The 22,799-nt window shown below is 33.8% G+C and overlaps 1 protein-coding gene across 1 annotated transcript in view; it reads left to right on the forward strand.

The window, feature by feature from the left end:
* Positions 1–4,760: 4,760 nt before the first annotated feature.
* Positions 4,761–22,799, forward strand: part of LOC139316923 (target of Nesh-SH3-like) — a 111,388-nt gene continuing 93,349 nt past the window's right edge. Inside the window, exons 1-8 of the mRNA XM_070943783.1 lie at positions 4,761–4,786; positions 6,418–6,471; positions 7,298–7,375; positions 8,269–8,346; positions 15,778–15,852; positions 17,332–17,406; positions 19,010–19,081; positions 19,367–19,438. Coding sequence (XP_070799884.1) covers positions 15,780–15,852; positions 17,332–17,406; positions 19,010–19,081; positions 19,367–19,438 — 292 coding nt within the window. The 5' untranslated portion in view covers positions 4,761–4,786; positions 6,418–6,471; positions 7,298–7,375; positions 8,269–8,346; positions 15,778–15,779. The remainder of the gene's footprint in view (positions 4,787–6,417; positions 6,472–7,297; positions 7,376–8,268; positions 8,347–15,777; positions 15,853–17,331; positions 17,407–19,009; positions 19,082–19,366; positions 19,439–22,799) is intronic.

The following is a 22,799-nucleotide window of genomic DNA, read 5'->3' on the forward strand; positions in this document are numbered from 1 at the left end:
TATAATATCCTAGTCAATTTACAGGATAGTTAATTTACATGCTGCTACATCCTATTAATTTGTTTATTAAGAAAATGTGTATGTCCAGCCAACTCACTCTTGGTGACTTGGGGCAGCTTACAAAGATAAAATCTTTGTGACAGAAAAGAACAGGATATAAACCAATAAACCCCGATGTCATTCTAGTATGTTAGAGAATATTTAAACAATCCACCTTGAATTTAAATATAGTATATATGTATAGTCCAGCATTACATCTCATGATGGCATTGGCATATTTAGAATTAGAAAACTGATCTCTGAAAATTGCATCTATGTTTAAATTTTTTCTTCCCCTCTACCCCAAATATTTCATATATAAGAGCATAAGCCCTTTTTATCAATGGGTGTTGCTTATACTTGTAGAGAAAGGAGCAACAATAAGCATGCTATTTTCATTCTCCCTTAACTGTCATTCAGTTTTTGTTCCATGAAAAGTATCTGTTGATAGATGACTTTTTGTAATTGTGAAAATTTTTCTACAATCATGTTCTATGAAAAAAAGGCAAGGCTATTGAAGATAGGATTCTTGGGTCCAGAGAATGAGAGAATTAGCTCATTTGTTCTTTTCTCCTTTTATTGCATAGATTAGCAACATTACAAGAATAACTAAAGATAGATTATTAATATTCTGAATTGCAACATTATTGCTAATACAGAAGAACTTAATATAGGTAGTCCTTGAATTACGACCACAATTCATCCCAAAATTTATGTTGTTAAGGGAGATATTTGTTAATTAATTTTGCCCTATTTTATGACCTTCCTTGCCTCACTTGTTAAGTGAATCACTGCAGTTGTTAAGTTAGTGGCACAGTTATTAAGTGAATCTGGTTTCCTCGGTGACTTGTCAGAAGGTCACAAAAGGTGATCATGTGACCTCAGGATACTGTAACCATCATAAATATGAACCAGTTACCAAGTGTCTGAATTTTGATCACATGACCTCAGGTCATATGTGTAAAAATAGGTCATAGGTCACTTTTTTCAATGCTGTTGTAACTTTGAATTATCACTAAATGAATTGTTGTAAACTGAGGACTATCTGTATAAAATTGAATGTTGTGAGACAAATTGTAAATCCACAGCAGCATAGTAAATAAACAAAAATAATTTCAGTAGTTAGTAGACAATAAGTAAATTACCTTAATTATGCTGTTAACTAAATGAAATAGCCACAGTGTATATCTGAATAATGAATCCATATTGTGATCAAATTGGGGAAAGAAAAGGCATTGCTATATAAAAAATAGATTTTTATTGTGAAAAAAATAGACTCAAATCAAGATTTCAGAATTTTCAATAACATGAAATATTGTATTAGACCGATTTTCTTCAAAAGGTATATTATAATATTACACTGGAAAAGGTACAAAAAATATCCTCATCCCATGTAATTCTGCTTCATCAATAAATGGACCCGCTTTTCAATCAGCCTCCAGCCTCCATTTTATTTCCAGTGCCTTTCTCCCAGATTGGAACTGAACCAGATGAATATTTCTTCCAACAAAATAATTCACTATACCTCTGCCTGTCTACGAAGAACTTTCATGTAAACATACTTTGTGTAAAAATATTCCCAAGACCATCAGGTGAATGGCCAAGTATCCATTAGCCTGGAATGGTGGGAGGAAAAAGTCTGCTTTAACCTCTGGAGCATAGAATTATATACAGGTTTGGATTTATTTGCGCTACAGCACAGCAAATTGTCTGTTATGTAAAATGTATAAATCTTCATTCCTGTTGGCAATAAACACAGTCTTCTTACAAATTAAGCCACTTCCAAATAAGGGTTGAGGTTCTAAAGAGGTGAGATTTACCACTGAGTCCTGGTGTAAAGCCTAAAATGTAGTTAAATGATAAACCTTTAAGAGCCTGTGCTTAATGTGAAGCAAGTCTGTGATTCACAGTGTTAATAGTTTTGGTTATATTTAGTGAGAATTTAGAAAGAAAGAAAGAAAGAAAGAAAGAAAGAAAGAAAGAAAGAAAGAAAGAAAGAAAGAAAGAAAGAAAGAAAGAAAGAAAGAAAGAAAGAAGGAAGAAGAACTATTCAAATTTCTAATATATCTTTCCATTGTCAAAGAATTTTAAAATTTAGTGACACTGACTTACATTTTCAGGTGTCATGTTAATTATTTTTTCTAGCAAGACTTGTTTCTGTGTTCCAATTTTAACTAACATTGTCCACTGTTTAATCTGGAAAATATATTGAGATCATAATTTCCTGAAAAATATTCTGAAGAAAACCTGTTTTTGTTTTATTTTGAAATGAAGCTATCCTGGTGTCATTATAATATTATGTTTACCTTTCCTTGAAATTCAAAGAACCCTTTCATAGAAGTCTTTTTATCTTCTTTTTATTTATGCAATAAAAAGGCTGGAAAATAGGTTGTAATGAGAAATTTTGCGTGGTTCAGAATTATACAATGAACTTTATACTGGGCTACGCACTCGGAGCTAATGTTTCCAAACCTAGCTTATCTCCTTCTAAACTATATTCTACTATAGTAGTTTTATGCAGTATCAATATGGTACATATTTTGGTTAAAAGCACATCAATTTCACATTTGACAGGTTTGAGTGCAAATTGAATGGACTGCATCTGGTTCTGGTTCTGATAGTTACTTTGTTGTCAATTTTGTCAATAAGTCTAACTGTAGATCTATTGTTGCCTTCACTTAATGATCTAATATACATAATGTCATATCGAAGATTTTTTTGTTTGGAGCTTAGCATAATATGACCACTCATTTCAAGCATTATATGATAGTTTATTTTTGTTAGCAAATGACATCTGGAAATTGCAGTTTGCATTACATTCTGGTTTGGTTAATATATTCCCTTGTCTGAATCAAGAATCTGGCTTGTTCCCAGCCTATTACTTACTCATTTCAGTATTCCATTAATGTTTGCTAAATGTTTGCAGATCAAGTGCTATCTGTTGAGCTATCCAGGAGCCTGGATAGCTCAACAGACAGAGCTCTGTAATTTAACACCAGCTGTCTGCAATTAAAGTAAGATCGAATCTTGCCAGGCTCAATGTTGACTCAGCCTTTCATCCTTTCTAAGGTAGGTAAATTGAGGACCCAGTTTGTGGGGGCAATAAGCTGACTTTGTATAAATATACAAAAGTATGAAGGCTATTGCTTAATGCATTGTAAGCCGCCCTGAGTCTCCGGAGAAGGGCGGCATATAAATCAAATTAAAAAAAAAAAAGTGGGGGAGGATGCAGTTGCTCCTTGACTTACAAATGGTCACTTAGCAACCATTTAAAGTTACAACAGACCCCCCTCCTCCACAAAGCTATTTATAATTCGATTTCAAATTACAACTGCTACAGCAGTCCAATGGCCATTCGTTCTTGTGATCAACCGTAGAGACATTGCAGTGCAATCCAGGGGTGGGTTCTACTTACCTTTACTACTGGTTTGCAACGGGATCCAAGGATGGGAAGCAAAGATATCCAGAGGATGAATGGGAGGCCTGAGGCAGGTGAGCTGGTGTTGCACTATGCCCCTACTTCTGAGGCACTCTACAATCTGCTCATTCATTTAATTATTAGAGAGAGCAGGGATGCTCTAATGGGTTGGGGATTGTAAAAGTGAAGCAATTCACCTGTAATCAATCAGTTTGACCAAGCCATTATTATTTTACTTAAATGTAAGATTAATTCAGGTTTGTACCTGACTTGTTCAATAAATAGCTAAAATGACCTTGCCTTTTTGTATGCAAATGATATATATTGTAAGAATTTTATGAGTATTTATTAATAGGATTGCAATGAGAATGTTGACTTTTTTAAAAAAAACTGCAATTAATTAGTTTTATCTTCCATTGCATTTCTCAAAATATATTCCTTGCTCCTGACATATCATGAAAAAAATGAATTTTAAAGGTTGTATCCTTATTTGTGATGGATTTCCATTTTGTATATAAAATATCATGGCATAACCAATTATGTTAGTCCTTAAGGATATATAGGATTTTTTGTTCATACAATATCAGTTTAATGCAGGTCAAAAAATTAAAATTGGGATGTTGAGGAATGGATCAAAAAAAATCATTCATTAGACTAAAACATGAGGTAATGTTTAACTATGAAGTTCACATTGAAAATTTTGTTTCTGGGGCCTCTTTAAGGGATGGTAACAAATTCCAAAAAGCACACATGGGGGTAGAGCTCCATCCGAAATATAATTTAGCCATTCAAGAAGAGAAAGCAGTTTTTCTTAACCTTGGCAATGTTATGATGTGTGGATTTCAATTCCCAGAATTCCCCAGAAAACACTGCTCTGGATTATCTACACTGGACAAAAACAATGGAAAACTATTTTTTCTCTTATAGGATTGTGAGGGGGATATATGTGGGACTTATTTTCAAATGAACATTCTCGCTAAGGCCTCTAATCATCTTTAAAAGTTTGGAAACAGTTTTAGTGCTTAGATTACAATATCCTTTCACCATTTTAATTCTTCAGCATCTGGAATGGATATTCATGACATGTTTAAAATACTTCACAAAACATTTACTATGAAATAAACAAAATATTTTTAATTCAGCTGTGATATGATGCCTTTGCTGTACATATGAAAATTATAGGTACTATTGAGAAAAATAAATTTTAGGAGGAAAGAACAATATTTGTGTCTTTAAATGTATTCATGTACCCATTATTTTTTTACTTTTCTTTTATTCAGTTTATACCAGATTCAAAAACTTTTATTCCAGTTAAAGTAATCAAACAAGGTAATATGGGATTTTGTGTACTTATATTTATAGAATAGAAAGAATGTGCATGAAAAAAATATGAGTGTTGCCTGTATGGAATTGGACCAAAAATACATCTGCTTAATTTAAGTATGCTGGAAATATTCTAAAATACCAACCCTTTCAGCAAATTCAGTTGTTTCAGACAATTCCCCTCAGACTAAGAGAAATCTTGCATTAGTCAAGTCATATAGCAGAGCTTGTCATCCCTGCAGAAAATTAAGCAAAATCTGGATTTAGTTTCCTTTCCCTACCCCCACCCCCAACACACACAATGGTTTGACAACAAAGCAGGAATCCTTCCTTATGTAGCCTTAAGCACAGGAACGAATCAAGGAAGGTTATGCAGAATAACTATCACAAGCTTTTTGAGGATAAAACTGTACTGATATCAATATATTTACTTTGATTATTCACAAGGTGATGTGCTCTTTATCAACTAGGTTATTAAAAACATTCTAGTATCATCGTATAAGTGCTATAATTTGATATGTTCCTTTCTCAACCCAAAAAAATCTCCACTGTTTTCCACTTAGCAAAATTGGTATACAGCTTTTGAAAGGCTTGGAAGGTAGTGAATGATCTACTCTAATTTTGCATATGGTCATTATATCAGGAATTCAGAGATCTGATGTTGATCGGTAATTAGTCCACCACAAAGTTATTAGTTTCCCTATCATATATCAAATATAGTTTTTCTCCTTCATTTTTAGAAATTCCATTTGCAACATAATCTAACAGGTACATGTTCTGTTATCTCCAAGCACTTCAAACATACTTTGGACCTGGTGTACTCTTGTATTTGCCAAAACCCTTTCATTAAAATCATCAGCTTGATTTTTTAGTGTCCTATCTGGAGTTTCCGAAGTTTCTTTGACTGGTAGCTTTCACCTTCAAAACCACATTTTCATTATATAATGTTAGATAATACTGAATATTGTGTTTCATAATTTCATAAATAACCGAAATATCAGGGATGAAATGCTCCCAGTTCGGACCAGATTGCCTGATCCAGTAGCGATGGCGGCGGATGGTTCGGATAACCAGTAGCAAAAATCCCTGCCTCCCCCCCATGCCCAGCTGAGCCATGTAATCATCAGAGGCTTTTTTTTTTTACTTTTAAAAGCATTTTTTCTACTGCTGAAAAGTATTTTCTACTCTTCTGCCGAATAAATGCTTTTAAAAGTAAAAAAAAAAAAAGCCTCTGATGATCGTGCAGCTCAGCTGGCCAAAAAGGTTGTAGAAAAAAAATGCCTTTAAAAGCCTCTGACGATCCCAGCTGAGTTGCCTGATCATCAAAGGCTTGTAAAAGCATTTTTTTCTGCAACCTCTTCAGCCAAAAAAATGTAGAAAAAAGTAGAAAAATGCTTTTAAAAGTAAAAAAAAAGTTGGCCATGCCCACCCAGTCACATTACCCCCCACCAAGCCACGCCCACAGAACCAGTAATAACAAATTTTACATTTCACCACTGCAAAATATGTATAATTTAATAAAAATGTATCTTATAAGAACCATTCAGAATCTTTCATATCAACCATAATGTGTCAGGTTTATTATATCAAAACAAGTATATAGATTTCTCACAGTTTCATTCTTATTATTTCCACAGGTTTTCAAAATATTACACATCGGACACAGTCTCCTGTATCAGCACCAATATTAGGTGATTAAGATAGTCATTATTTTTTATAAACATTCTGTGGCTTACTTTCACAACTTATTTCTGCCAGACTTTCAGTCTAAGTGGATACAATAGCTAAACCAATTGTTATTAGCTTGTACTGCATTTGGAGTACAAGCAAATGAGCTGTATGAAAAAGAAATTTAAAGTATGTAGTTAAGCTTTTCAGTCATTGGTAGTGCCAACTTTGTTGGTAACAATAGTCCTTTACTTTGTTAGCATTATCACAACTTGAATGATATCAAAATTTTGTTTTGGGATTCTACTATATCCATAAAGTAAGTAAAGCAGTGGTGGGTTTCAAATTTTTTTACTACCGGTTCTGTGGGTGTGGCTTGGTGGGCACGGCTTGGTGGGTGTGGCAGGGGAAGGATACTTAAAATCTCCATTCCCTCCCCAATCCAGAGGAAGGTTACTGCAGAATCCCCTTTCCTCCCAATCAGCTAGGAGGCAGAAAATAGAGGGGGACGGGGCCAGTCAGAATTTTTACTACTGGTTCTCCAAACTACTCAAAATTTCCAATACCGGTTCTCCAGAACTGGTCAGAACCTGCTGAAGTAAAGGAATTTTAAAAAGCTGATGTATTGTAATTACATAACATCTCTCTGGGATGGTAAAGGATGCCTATTATTGGCAGTTATTGAAAAATAAACACATAATTTTCTATACTTATAAGATGAAACTATAATCCTTTTCCTACCTCTACTCTGCCAGTTGACTCTTTCTACTACTGAAACTAATCTCTACATGATTGGAATCTTGGAAACTAAATGATTAACTGCTTCATTTATCTGTATTGTATGTGTAGTGCACCTTATTATTGCAAAACAGAAACCTCCATCTTCCTCAAGGTTGGATATATTTGAAAAACCAAAACTAAGTGTAGGTAAGTAGAAAACTTTGGGTGAATAGAATTTTTCTCTCGTTCACATAGAAGTGCCATATGTTTAACCATGCTCATGATGTGAAATGGTAGACAAGCTGTTGGATGTATACTCAGCTATGAAAAGGCCTGATTACTTACATGATGTGCTTCAGAAACTAATTCAATTGTTTCCTATCATTATATTTAGGAAATCACTGTAGACTTTAAAAAAAAACTAACAGTTTTTATGGGAATGTACAGAAAATTTTGATATGGTTATGTGTGACAGTTTATTTGGCCTACAATACTGCTCTCAAATAATTATAATTTTGTTTAGATATATTATTTATTTGATATTTAGTTCATTTATTATGGATATTGTTATCCTGGGCAGACTCAGCAATATGTAGCATAATAAATAAACAATTTCAATCAGAGCATAGATGGTAGTGCTGAATGGAGTTAGTTATCATTTGTCTTTCTATTTTCTATTATGTACACAAAAGAAAATGTTTCCTGTGAGAGATACATTTGGAAAAAAACATAGGTTTTCATAAAAGATTTAAACACAGTGTAATTTTTTTAAAGCTTGTATCAGAAAATTTATGTAGAAAAATTTCTGAAAGTATATAAAATAAAATTATTGCCTGGGAAATTTGCATTTAATATAATAGATTTTCAGGCAATATTGTGTAAGTGTTTATATTAAGGAAAGTTGAAAATAAAGATGTATATGCACTTTTATTTAGATTGAACATATGGTAAATCAAAATATATCTTTAGTAATTTAAGCAGTAAACTAAATCAAAGTATACTGATTCAGACAGCTTGACTACAAGTGATGAACATTATTTGCATATATAGGCGATATATCTTTCCTTTTAAATTAAGAAGTGCATTCTTGTTTTATGCAGTTAAGAACAAAACTCAAAAATGGGTCCCAGAATCAAAGACAACAGAAGTAAAAGAAATCACCTCACAATCCCAGACTGGTGATTATTTTGTTCTTTCTTTCTATATAGTAATTTGAACTTTTAATTATTTACATTGAGCTAAAATTACCTTTCATTACCGGTAATCACATCACATATTATTTGGAAAAATATATTGAGAGACATACATTTTTATTGCTCATTTATTCAGTGACTTCCAGAGAACCATTGAATACATATTAATGTGTTTGTGTAGTTTTGTGAAGTTTTAATTCAGGAAGAAGCAGTTAAAGATGTATGAGAAGAGAAGCAGCTGTTCACTTCTCACTCTGTGGAGAGAAGAAGGTTTCCTCAAGTTGGCAAGAAATGCAATGGGTGGTGATGAGCATTTTTTTTTCCTGATTATCCATAGAAAGATCATTCCATGGGACTGGAGATCTGACAGCAGGAAGGCAAACTCTTTTCTTCTTTCCAATAAATCTGTCTTCCTTCCCCATGAATTAGGCAGTGCGGCATACAATCCATGGATAGAAGGCTATTTTTGTTCATTAGTGTTAGGAAAGACTGTTGGACATATGTCAAAAACAGTATTCATCCAGTCCCATTGATCAGGCATTACTGAGCCTGTAGGGTACTTTAGGCATTGATGAGTTACTTTCAGTTTCTTTAACCAGTAGGTGGAGATCATGTGTGGGCCAGGTGCTATCCAGCTCTTCATGCTCCTGACCCACTGTTGGATGCCTGCTATTATGAATTCTGGGATATTGTGGTTCTGGGAAATTAGTGTGATTTGTTCCCTTGTCCTACAACCGCGTTGCACTGGTGTTGTTTGTCTTCTCTTTCTCCCATATGTTCTTACAGCACTTGTTCATATAGTAACTGGATAATATGGTAGATAATATGTCTGCTTTTGATACAGGATATCAGGGTTTGAATCCCAGATGGTACTTACCTTGCCAGTAGAAGTCCTGGGGCAAAGCTCCCTAATGTATTACCTCCCTAGCTCAAATATAAGAGTAACACAAACTAGGATACCATAGTTTGTTTGTATTGTATTAGAAACTGTTGCAATATTTTCAGGATCAGACTCAATAAATCATATAAGAGTTAAGAGTTCAAATATATCTCTCTTTATTTACACAAGGCATTCTATATTCACTGAATATTCACAGATAGAAGCGAGGAATGGGTGCGTGCAGCTCCTTATATATACAATGGGTGGAGCTAGGTATGGGAGTGGTAAAGTATGAATACATTAAGGAGTGAAGAATAAATTAAGCCCTGATATCCCGTTCATATACTATTTACATATTAGAGAATAAGGCATTTACATGTGACAAATCCCCCTCTAAATGCCGATTCGATATGCTACACCAATTACATTCAGATTCAGAACAATACAAAACATATAACTTGGAAGTCAAGTATTTATGTTGCTTAGATGGCAAAGGCTTTGTCAATATGTCAGCTAACTGTTCTGATGTCTCACAATGCACCGCTTTAATAAATCCATCCTGAGATAATTGTCTCACATGTTTAAATTTTATGTCTATATGTCTGGACCTCTGTCCAATGGCGTCAGATCTAGATATTTCGATAGCCGCTTTATTATCTTCATGCATGACAAAAGGTAAGGCAGGTTTTTTCCAAACATCAGAAATTAAATCATTAAACCATACAAGGTTATGTGCTGCTTTAGATAAACAAACATATTCTGCTTCTGTCGTTGAAGTGGCCACTAAATCTTGTTTGCCAGTGTACCAGTAAACTGGACAACCGTTTAGGAGGAATAAATAACCAGATGTACTTTTTCTGCATGAAGTGTCTCCAGCCCAATCCGCATCTGCGTAACATGTGAGGTTTGGCTCCTTGACATTATTAGGCTCTAATATTAAACAAAAATCTAAGGTATTTTTTAAATATCTTAATATCCTTTTAACAGCTTCCCAATGGTACATTGTTGGTTTGCTGACATGTCTGGACAATAAATTGAGGGGTAAAGCGATATCAGGTCTAGTCCAATTGGAAATGTAAAGAAGGGAACCTATGATTGATCTATAGAATGTATTATCTTTGAATTCAGGGGATGATTCATCTGCATTTCTTAGGAAGTCAGTCTGCATAGGAGTGTCACAGGGTTTGGCATCGCTTAGATTACATTTGTTCAAGAGTTCTATGATCTTATCTCTCTGAGAAAGCTTGAATCCTCTTCTAGTTTTACTAATTTGAACACCAAGATACTTATTTACTTTACCTAAAGATTTCAATGAGAAATGTTCATTTAGCTTTGTTACAAATGTTTCTCTTCTTTCTTTATGTTTACCTATGTACAAAATGTCATCCACATAGATCAATACAAATTCTATGTAGTCATCACCCTTTTTAACAAAGAAACAGTTATCAGCAGTAGTAGCATTGAAATCCATAGTTTTAAGTACTTTTACTAAACAATCATACCATCGTTTACCAGACTGTTTTAACCCGTATAAACTTTTGTTTAATAACCAAGTCTCATTCTTGTTTGTGTATTGACTGTGGGATGCTCTTACATATATTTCCTTATCTAATTTTGCGTGTAAATACGCAGTCTGTATGTCATATTGGAATACATCGAGATTGAGTGCTGATGCTACAACTAGAGCTGTTTTGACACTCTCAGTTCTTACTGTGGGGGAGTATGTGTCAGTATAGTCCTCCGGATATTTCTGTGCATAACCTTGTGCAACTAATCTAGCCTTGTATAGAGTATTGCCTCCCTCTAAATTTTTAATTTTATATATCCACCTAGTGCCAATAATGGTTTTGTCTTTTGGTGCAATTGCAGGTGTAAATACATCTAATCCTTGTAAACTTTCCATCTCTTTTGTCATTGCTAATTCCCATTTTTCTTTTTCTTTACGAGGAAGTTTTAACACTTCCTCATATGTATTAGGTGTCGTTGATTCTCCATCCATATGCATTATATAATCCTTGTATTTATTTGGCATTTGGTTTCTGGTGTTTCTAATTGTTTTTTCAGGTTTACTATCATTATCGTGCAAATATCTTGCTTCCTTTTTTGTTAATGTATCTGTCTTTATTTTGTGTTGACTGTTTGTCCATGTTTTGGTTTTGTTTCTATGTTTGTTGTCATTTTGCTTTTCTATAGTTCTTTTCTCTTGGGATTTTGTATCTGTGTTGTTGCTTGGGAATATTTCATTAAGATGTATTTTAGACCAGTTGGCCTGTTCATGGAACACAGCTGTTCTGGAAACTATAAATTTGTTATTATTATCAATGAATCTGTATCCTTTTGTACCTGTCTCATATCCCATAAATCTAAGTCTTCTAGACACATTTTCTCCCTTTCTTCTTAATTGTTTAGGTATGTGTACGTCTGCAGTGACTCCAAATATGTGCATGTGTGCTAATTTCGGTTTCCTATTATACATCACTTCATATGGCGTCTTATTTATAATGCTGGACCAAGTTCTATTTTGTGTGTAATTGGAATATTGTAGGGCTTCTGACCAGAATTGTTTGCTTAAGCCAGCATCTTCCAATGTGCATCTAATCATGGTTTGTAATGTTGAGTTCTTCCTCTCTACAATTCCGTTCTGGAATGCAGAAAATGGGCTAGATGTGTAATGTAACATTCCTTTGTCTTTTAGCCATTGGGAGAATTCCTTAGACATGAATTCACATCCCCTATCTGTCATGATTTGTTTTATTTTGATATTGTGTTGTGTTTCTACGCGTTTGTAAAATTCTTTAAATTTCTGAAAAGTTTCAACTTTGTGTTTTAATGTGTAAACAAATCCATAGCGACTATAATCGTCCACAATGGTTAAGAAGTAACGTTTTTTATAAGTGATTGATGGAGTTAGTGGACCAACCAGGTCCATGTGTACTAAATCAAAAATTTTGTTGGTTGACCTTGTTGATTTTCTAGGCCTGGGACTAGTTTTTAGTTTTGTAGATTTACATACTGAGCATTCCAAATAGTTTTCACAATTTTTTATTTTAACACCTTCTGCGTGTTCAGTCATTTTTTGTACTACAGGAAAACTGGCATGTCCTAACTTCCTGTGTAAAACATGAGCACACTCATCATGAATTGGCTTACCTATTTTTGGTTTTTTTTCATTATGTGCATCCTTGTGATCATGAGCTACTTTACATTCATCATTGTCACTGTTGCTAATGTTTCCATTATCTAGATCAATACAATCTTCCATATTTGAATCAATGTTGTGTAACCATTTCTCCTTTGTTATTAAATAAGGTAGGCCTCCTTTGATCATTACTGTACCTATATCTATTTTGTTTTTCTCCAAGGTCGCTTTTCCTTTTGAAAACACAATATTAATATCAGAATCTCTGCTTAGTTTTATGGCACTTAGTATGTTATGAGGTATTTCAGGTATTAGTAATACCCCCTCTATTTTTCCTAGGCCAGGTAAGGTTACATTCCCTCTACCTAATACTTGGACCTTTTCTTGGTTAGCTACCTTTATTACAAATTTATCTTCTACAAATGAAGATAATATACTTTTATTATTAGTGGTGTGATTAGTTGCTCCAGAATCAATAAGCCAATTATTGTTCTCAGTTTGCTGTATGTTAGAGTTGTCTTGTTTGTTTAGTCCATTCAGTGAACCAGATTTTCTATCCTTTGAATTATCTCTGCCCCCTCTATGCTCTTTGTAATTTGGTGGGCTTCTATATCTATGTCTATCAATGGAAGACTGTCTATAATTGTATTTATTTCTGTGTTCTGACCTATGTCTTTCTTTTGAAATTTTGGGGCAATCCCTCCTATTGTGTTCCCTGGATCCACAGTTGTGGCATCTAAATGTTTCATTATATCTTTCTTGAAAGGCTACTTTTCTATATGGTTTGTGTTCTAAGTGGTTGTTAGAGCGACTCCTCCTTGAATTGTCTTCAGCTATTAACTTATTGGATAGACTTTCTATGGATAAGTATCCTAGATTGATTGTGTCTAAATGTGACATATAATTATCCCATGATGGGTCAAGCGAGTTGATGATAACACTTTTCATCGTTTGGTCTGAAATCACCTCCCCCCTTAAATGCAGTTCAGCTCTTATTTTGTTTAAAGATATTAAATGTTCACTTATGGAAACCCCTGGTTTTATCCTAGAAGAAAAGAAATCTTTAGACATTCTTGTGGTAGTAGCTACACTATCACTGTGAAATAAATTGAACATGCATTGAATAGTTTCTGAGACAGTCAGATTTTGCTTAATGCTGTGATACATGGCAGGAGATACACTAGAAATTAATAAGAAAAATGCTCTATGGTGTAAGCAATCTAATTTTAGAGTCCAAGGTCTTTTTGGGGGATTAGTGATAAAAAACAGTAAGTTTTCTTTCATAAAGACAACCTGGAGCTGCTGATACCATTCTTGTAAATTAATGCCATCTATTCTCAGCTTTGGGAAGTCACTGGGCAAGTTTCCGACATTATTGGGTCCATTACTTACAACCGGAGGTAGTCCGTGGTCTCGTAAATGCTGAAAATTACAAAATGGCGTGGGAATGCTCGCAATGAGCCTGCATGATCCTTTCAGCAACTCATGTCTTCCTGGGCCGTCTGCGTAGTCTTGCGCATGCGCGTTGCTCATTTCGTCCCTGGAGTCGTCGTGAGAGGTTCTCGTCGTTGCGGCTCGCTCGTTCTGCTCCTCCTCAGATGAATCGGTCTCCGGCTCGATCTTGGGAGTCCTGACGATGGCGGTTGTTCTTTTTTTTCTCTTGAGAGCGTTGGTGCTTGCATCGGTCTGCGGTGTGGGGCGGTATCTGCAGGGCTCTCTGGGTTCAGGCGTCGGTGCTCTCGTCGTCAGGATGGGTTAGGGTAGATTTTGAGACGTTGGCTTGCTCGCTTGCTTTCTAGTTGACTTTTTGGTAATCTTTAGTTTCGGTCCAAATGCAGCAAAAATCGTTTTCATTGCTGACTTTATTTGAGTGTTGAATCACCTTCACTTTCCGATTCTGATCCTTCTGAGGTGTTTGAGTTTTCTTTTTCGTTTTCATTATCTAGTAATGTCTTTCGCGCCAGAAATTTTGAATCGAGTTTTCTGATTGGCTCTGCTTCGCTCACCCTGGAGGTCTGTTGAAACCAAGATGGCTGCCATTCAAAATTTTGCGCGGGATCACCGTTTTTCTTCTTCATAGCGTTTTTTTCTGTAATCGTATCACTCACTATTTTTGAATCTTTTGGCTTTTCAGTAGCGATGTGCTTCTCTTTTGCTGCTCCGCTGTTTTTCAGCATATCTTGGAGGTTCGCGATGAGGCTTTCATCGTTCTTCTGGCTTTTTAACAGTTTTAATATCTCTGACCTGAGTTCATTGTTTTCTATTTTGATTTCCTCTCGGTCATCATTCTCATTTATTATTTCTTCGTCTTCAGTGGTGTATTCTTCAGATTCTCTCGAAATCGCATTTGTGGACTCATCGATTATTTCTTGATCCGTTTCCATTTCTTTGCTGTATGCCCTGGTGTTGGGCCTATCTCTCTTAGACATATTTAAGTTTTTATTGAGTCAATTCAACCATCCTCTGCTACCAGCTTGTTGCAATATTTTCAGGATCAGACTCAATAAATCATATAAGAGTTAAGAGTTCAAATATATCTCTCTTTATTTACACAAGGCATTCTATATTCACAGATAGAAGCAAGGAATGGGTGCGTGCAGCTCCTTATATATACAATGGGTGGAGCTAGGTATGGGAGTGGTAAAGTATGAATACATTAAGGAGTGAAGAATAAATTAACCCCTGATATCCCGTTCATATACTATTTACATATTAGAGAATAAGGCATTTACATGTGACAGAAACTAATACAATAAGAGGAATTAGAAACTAAAAAGAGAAGGTAATGATAAGTGAGCTATTGGAACAAACATAGATGAATGAGAGAAAAGTATCTGGAATCTACTACAACAGTAAACCTAAATAGCTCCCTTCCAAAAATGAATTTAGAGACTAAAATCAAGGCAACTCTGAGAGGTTAGACAGCTGGTGGAATTACAGATGGGTGTGAAGATTTAGGGTAAGACTCAGGTATTGAAAAAATGCAAGGATCTGACTCCTTCTGAATCCTTATATGATAAATCACTCAGATGAAATACAAGGTTGAGGGATTTGTAACTCATTTGATTACTTCGTAAAAGTAATTGTAAGGTTACAACCTAGGAACGACCATAGTCATACAGTTCCCCTTGAGTACGTATTCTTTCAGAACCTGACTGGACATTTATATGAGATCAAGCTCACTTCTGACCCAATTCCAGTAAATTTTGCATTGGAAAAAATAAAGATGCCATTTGAACAACTATCTTTTCTAATGCAGATTCCTGATTCAGAATGGGGTTGTAAAACAGACCCTAACTATCAACTCTGGGCCAAATATCAGTCTGCTGTTGAATCTCTCTCTCTCCCTCCCTCTCTCTCTGTCTGTCCCTCCATCCATCCCTCCATCTTCATACAGCTATGGCTGAACAAGATTTGGAAAAGAGTAAACCTACAGCTCCTGGCATCTCAAAAGATTCTGCAGTCAATCGAGGTAACATATTCTTTCCATGCTTTATTTTGCTGTTTCGAACTACAAATTAACATGTACTGGACTGAAACAGTGCCACAATGATGAACTGTTTCCCCCCCCGCCCCCCCCAGGCTATGAGGTGCTATATCATCAATGAATTTCTAATAAAAGCATGGGCAAACTTTTTGAATAATTGTGATATTGTGCCCCAAACAGTTGCGTAGATAGGGTCGTAGTAATGACAAGTAAAAACAGCACATTGTATAACATTATTCAGTTTTAATTTGTGGAATTTTATGCACAGAACTGCGAGTGCTATGTTGACAGAAAGTAAGAAAAGGTTTTTCAATCAGATTCACTTCATACAAGCTGGAAGTATAGTTCCTGGCCAATAATTCTCTTGGCTCTAAATTCTGGGGCCTGTAGTTCTGTCATATCTGAAAAACATCTGGTTGTGAATGGCTAATGAAAAATAATAGTTTTTATAAAAATGGCCTTAACTTTTTTTAAAGCTCTGGAAATCAAATGAAGTCTTCAAAGCCCAGAAATGGATCATGTAATAAGCTTATGAATATTTTACAATTATTGAAGTATAGTTCAAATGATTTTAAAGATTGCTAATCAAAGCCCTTCCCAGGGTAGTGAAGAAAAAGAGTTTTGGGGAGTGAGTGACAGAGATTTATTCCCTGTCAATGAGTTATGAATATAGATATAATATGCATACTAAGTGAATCTGCTTATACCAAAAAAGTTTTTTAACAAAAGTTTACCTTTCTCTGTTTAAACGATAACAAAGTGACTGTTCCCTTTCTTCAGAAATTTAAAGAATAAAAAGAGAAAAGCAACAGCACTTTTGAACTAGAAAAGAATTGATGATAGTAGCAGGTGAAATAGATTTCCCAAGACTAATGAGATTTCACTATTTTTGAAGAACAAAAAGATAATAAGGAAAGCCGTCTTTAACAGAGGGGTATGTTAACACTTCCCAGTGGTGCAATGTTTGTTTATTGAAAAGTAAGTAAGTATTTATTCAAAGGGACTTATTTCCCAAGAAAACATATTTCCTGTGTCTTTTCCAGGAATATTTCAACAGTAAGATTTTGAAAAATATTCTGTCATCGAATATTTCTTTATTAATTGCTCACTGAAATATTTCCATTTCCTTTATTAACTGTAACACAGCTTTTGGAGCAATGAAATGAAAACACAAAATACTATCTGGTGAAACCTGTTTTGTTTGAAGTATGACATATTTGATCACACTGTGTAAAGAAAAGGTGTTAGTTACTTTTATTTATTTATTTAATTTATTTATTTGTCAAGCATATATAAGATAACAGGTAAAAGTATAAACATAATTGGAATACATGAAAAGAGTAAGTAAAAAGGAATATTATGACAGGGACAGTAGGCACTCTGGTGCACTTATGCACCATATTTTATTTATTTATTTATTTGTATTTTATTTTATTATTTATATTATTTTATTATTTCTTTTAGCTCACACTGAAAGTGAATTGGAATCTTCAAAACCTAGCAAAGCTCCTATGAGTGAAATGCCACTTGTCACATTGGGTAAATATTTTGTTTACATATTGCAAAGCTACTGAATAGTGCTACTAATAGATATAGTACAAACATGATATTTAACTCAATTAAATACCTTGCATTAATGTATCTTTTGATTTTTTTTTATTATTGCCAAGGTTTTTTTTATTCCTAGAAATCACATAGATAAAATTTCCCCCCATGACAATCTATTTCTTTTAGCAGTACATTAATCACCATTGTAACTGAGTCCATCTATCTTGTTGTCATCCTCTTCTTTTTTTCTTTCACCTTTCCCAGAATTAAAGCCTTTCCTGGAGATCTAGATCTTCAAATAATGTGTCCAAAGTAAAATACTTTGAGCCTGATCACTTGTGTTTTGAGATTCCATGGTCTTTGCCATTATTATCAGTTTTGATTTTGTGAAGCTGTCTTCAGTACACTATACATCCTCTGGAATTCATGTTTCATGATAACTTTAAAAAAAAACATTAACTATAAGTACCACCATGAAGATTAACATATCTTGGAATTGAATCTTTTGCCTTTGCAATATTTACTACTAATAATATTAGTACTTCATTTATCTCACTTAAAGAAAAATTCTTGGTTTTCCCAAGCCACCTTTGCTATTAAACTAACAGTGTACAATATTGTGGCTTTAAGAATGCCATTGAAAACCACTAGCAGAGTTTATTCTTGTTTTCTATTTATGGTAATTTTAATCATCACAATCAATTCCAGTTTGGTTATAAAAAGGAATGGCTTTGTTTTCATAAAGGAATGGCCACAATCCAAAAGACATTAAACATGCTTAATCTCACTGAAATAAATCTTCATCATGATGAATCACTCTGTTGGACTGCAGTCAATATCTTTTTCAATTGCATTTTAATAAAACAAAATGATACAACTCTCAAAATAAAAGCTTTTACAAGCTGATGATGACAAACAACAGGGTCTTTTACATATTTGTAAATTCACATATTTGTTTTTATTAGCCATCTTTTTGGAGTGGCATTGGCCATTGGCCTAACCATACACATTGTCCTCTCTTGCATCCTATACAGATGCTTAGACAGGCAATCCTCAATTTACAATCATTCGTACAGCAAATGTTCAAAGTTACAGTGGCACTACACAAAGGGACTTACAGTATGACCTATGCCTGAAGTTAGGGAATTACAGCGCCCCTCAATGGTTGGGACAGATAGGCGGGTGAGGGAGTTGTAGGCAGTTGTTCACTTTACTGAAGTTCAGAGCTGAGAGACATCAAGCCTGGAATGGTTTGGATTGGGGTGGATACTTACTTAACAAGTATAAATCTTGGTTAAAAATGGCAACTGATACTGCCAGGATTGCAGTCACTAAGCAAGACACAATCGCATGAGATCTTACTTTACAACAACATCACTTACTAATGGAAAGTCTGGTCCTAATTGTGGACATAAGTCTGTTTCCCTCAGTCTGATTTAGTAAAAATGTTTATACCCTTATTATGTAAGCAGATAGTATGTAAAATATAAGATTATGTCCACTATATTATAACATTAAATCTTAAGTATTTTTCAAGATTTGTGAAATCATACAGTGGCTTTTCTTGTTTTATTTTTGTTTTTTTAATATTTAGATCTGCACAAGTTTCTAGGACTTCCAAAAGCAAGACCATCTCCTATGCCTCAAATGCCCACAGAACCATCAGGTAAACATGATTTCTTTAAAATATTATTTTAATTATATTTTTGCTTTAAAATTCTTCAGAAAGGATTAGCATTCTTGAATTATTTTAGTCCTAAAACACCATCTTGATAACATTTAAAATTTTTCTTTAGTCTTAATGATAGATTTCTAGTCTTTATATCATAAATTCTTCAATTGGCATTAAATCATGTCCCTGAAGGCTTACTGTAGAATAGCCATGATTTTTTTAATATAAATTTTGTGCCAATGTTTACTTTAAAAAGAAATACAATTTCTTTTATTTTAGTTTCAAAGAAAATTGAGCCAGTTCCTTTAGAACCCAAAACGGCTGTTCCAAAGACTATACAGACAAAAGCAGGTAATTATTTTTCTCCAATATTACATTTGAATAATGCAGTTTATAAATAAAGCTGTTTTGTATATGTTCAAACGATATTTAGCTAAAGGCACTTCCATTATGATGACTCTATTTCTGGTTCAGCTTCAGTATAGCTAAAATCACAGTAAAACCCCTTTATTTTCAGTGTTTAAGATTGGAAAGTTTAAAGACTATTGTGGATCATTTTCAAATTGTCTCTAAATAATTGCAGAGTAAAAAACAAAAATGCCCGCTCATCAGGTACAGTAATGAAATATAAATATAACAAAGCTATCCTATCTGATCCCAAGACAGTATTCAGTGTACATGCATGCACAAACATACCTTGTCTTCGTAATTGGGTTAGATGGATTTCTCCTGTGTTTTGTTAATCAAGCCATAATGGCAAAGTTCACACACATAATACTAAATCATAATGGGAGGCTCTCTGCATCATGCTGAGACAAAAGCACTATTCACATTATGGTTTATTATTTTGCATGAAGCACAAAACTCGTATTTAGGTTTAAGCAGCAGGAAGTTGGAGCTGGAAAGAAAGAAAAATTAAAATCTTTTCTGGTCTTCTTAGAGAAAGTCTTTTTGGGGAAGGTATTTGTGACTGAATGTATGAGAAAGGATTAAGACATTGTGTAGTGGATTTTTTTTTTTAAGAGAATGTGTTGTAATTTATTAAATGAATTTTAATAATATATTCATCCTATTAGAAATGGGCTTCCTCTAAAAGGATCAGGGCTGTGATGTTTGTTTTGAACAACATGAATATTAAACTAAAAAACTTCTTTCCTGCACAAGCAGCAACTTCAGAAAGGTCAATTTTTATGAGAACATTGACAGAGACAGGATGTTTTAAAAGATAAAATATGATCATATGAAATATGAAACATCAGATAAAATATGTTTCAGATACTTTCAGCTGAACAATATTGTCAAAGATAAAAATTTAATTCGACAAGAATCTCTAGTTAACTTAGGATAGTTAACCATAAGGCTATTTTTATTGGATAAAAACATTTTAAAACTTGTCATCATAGATTTAAAGGTGTTTTTTTTAATTTTCCTTAACTCTTTTTGATCCATTAATGAATTGATATTACAAAGTAAGATTTTACTACCTGGCTTGATACTTATTTCTTTTTTTTTTTTTTTAATATTTTATTGTAAGAAATTATAATAGTACAATTTTTAGCCATCCGGTTACATAGTATGGAAAAAGAAATAAATACAGATTACATATTATGCATAAATAGATAATCTTTGCAAACCAGTTACATGGTAATAAAAATAAATAAATAAATAATAAAAAAAAAATTGTGGTCTCATATCATTTTTAGTATATATATTTATAATAATCTTTAACAATGAATTAGTAAATACATAAATTATGTCTTTTGCTTACCCATGTAACCTTTCCTTGCCTTATTGTATTTCCTACCATCCACAGTACATCTTCTCTTACTATTTCATTTTACTATTTCTTGTACTTGCTCTGGTCTCTTTCCTTTTTATTTCAATTTCCTCTTCTCTAACCACCCGTACCACTTATCCCATACGCTGTAATAATCTGAATCTTCTCTGTCATTGATTTCTAATGTTAGTTTATTCATCTCGGCACAATCCATTATTTTGCCGATTACTTGTTCCTTAGTTGGTATTTTTTTCTCTTTCCATTATTGAGCGAAAGCGATTCTTGCTGCTGTTATTATATGTACTGCCAAGTATTTCTTCTTTTTTGCCATTTCCATCTTAAGAATTCCCAGGAGAAGTATTTTAGGGTCTAATTCAAAGGTTTCACCTATTATTTCTGAAAGCCAATTGCAAATCATCTTCCAATACTTTTTTGCTTGAGAGCAGGTCCACCAGCAGTGGTAAAAAGTACCTTGCTGGTGTCCACACTTCCAACATTTTGGATTTGAGTTAGGGTAAATCTTGGCAATCCTAGCTGGAGCGCAACTCCTCTGGCTTGATACTTATTTCAAATAAATTTTCCTGGGAGACTTCAATAAATATGTCCAAACAACATATTTAAGTGTTTTAGTTGTTATAAAAAATTGTTTTTTCTATAGGAAGCAATCTGGGTGGCCTACTAATTAAGAATTCAAAGTTTCTGTAAAAAACCTCTTTGTTAAAATGGGTATTATATTTTATCAGCACACAAATAGTTCTGAATATATAATCTGAATCTATCTGTAAATAGGATAAATGCAATTGCTTCAGCCAAAAACTATGATTCATGCAATTTTCCTAATAAAAACTCTTAGGTTATGTCCTTTCTGTTGGCAAAAAACCATTTCTTCAAGTTAGCATGTTTGTAAACGGACTTTAAATTTCATTAGCAACATAAATCAAATATGTTTTGTGCATACATCAGAAAGTGTTTTTAGTTCTTTTTTTTAAAGATTTCTTTATTTTTGACACTTTTTTCTCCAAATATAAGTGTTGTTATTGTTATTGTTGTTGTTGGTCACACAGTTAGCCAGGTATTTAGACTGGATTTGGCTATCACAAAATTAAGATTTTTGTGGAATTTTAATCCCCATTATGAGTTATAAATGAATGCTTAGAGCATGTGATAGTAACATGCTGGAAATGCATCAGGCAGGTCTAAATGTTTTTTACATTTTGTAGTAAAATGTGAGTGTTCTCATAAGGTTAGTATGCTTTGGGGAAGGTAGATTTCCAGAAACTGTTGTTAGGGAAATTTAAACCAATGACAGATGACAAAAGGTAAAGATTATGATGGTAGATGAAATGTGATCCTTATGGAAAGTTGGCTCAGAAAGGAATAGGGACATTTTGTTTAATCTATTCATCTGGAGATTAAATTTATTGTTATTTTGTTATATTGCCCTGCTATTTACTGTCCTTACCAAGCTACTATTGTAGTAATTTTACAAGGGAACTGAATATATAATTTCTTTCCTTGGCCACCTAGCAAAGGAATGGTATTTATTTGTTTGCCCTGTTTTCATCAACTTTGTTGTTTTGTATCTGGGCCTGGAATTGTTTGAGGCCAGAGGTCTGCTTAAGGTTTTTAATTCATGACAAAGGTGACAACAGAAGGAATCCTTATAGAATATAGAATTTATCTCCTATCCAGAAGGCTGATGGATTAATTATTTTAATAACAAAAAAAATATTCCATTTGTGAGAAATAAGAGGGACAAAAATATATATAGGAAACATATGAATCATAGTGCTTGAAGGATCTTGGAAGTCTACTAGCCTAATGCCCTGCCCAATGAAGGAATCCCTCATACCATCCCAGACAAATGTCTGTCAAATCTTTTCTTGAAAACTTCCACAACTTCAGGAGATAGGCTGTTCCCATGCTTAATGGCTC

This window comes from Pituophis catenifer, unplaced genomic scaffold (genome assembly GCF_029215685.1).
Source record: "Pituophis catenifer annectens isolate HBS135680 unplaced genomic scaffold, rPitCat1.0.hap2 SCAF_4, whole genome shotgun sequence".
Classification (NCBI taxonomy): Eukaryota; Metazoa; Chordata; class Lepidosauria; order Squamata; family Colubridae; genus Pituophis; species Pituophis catenifer.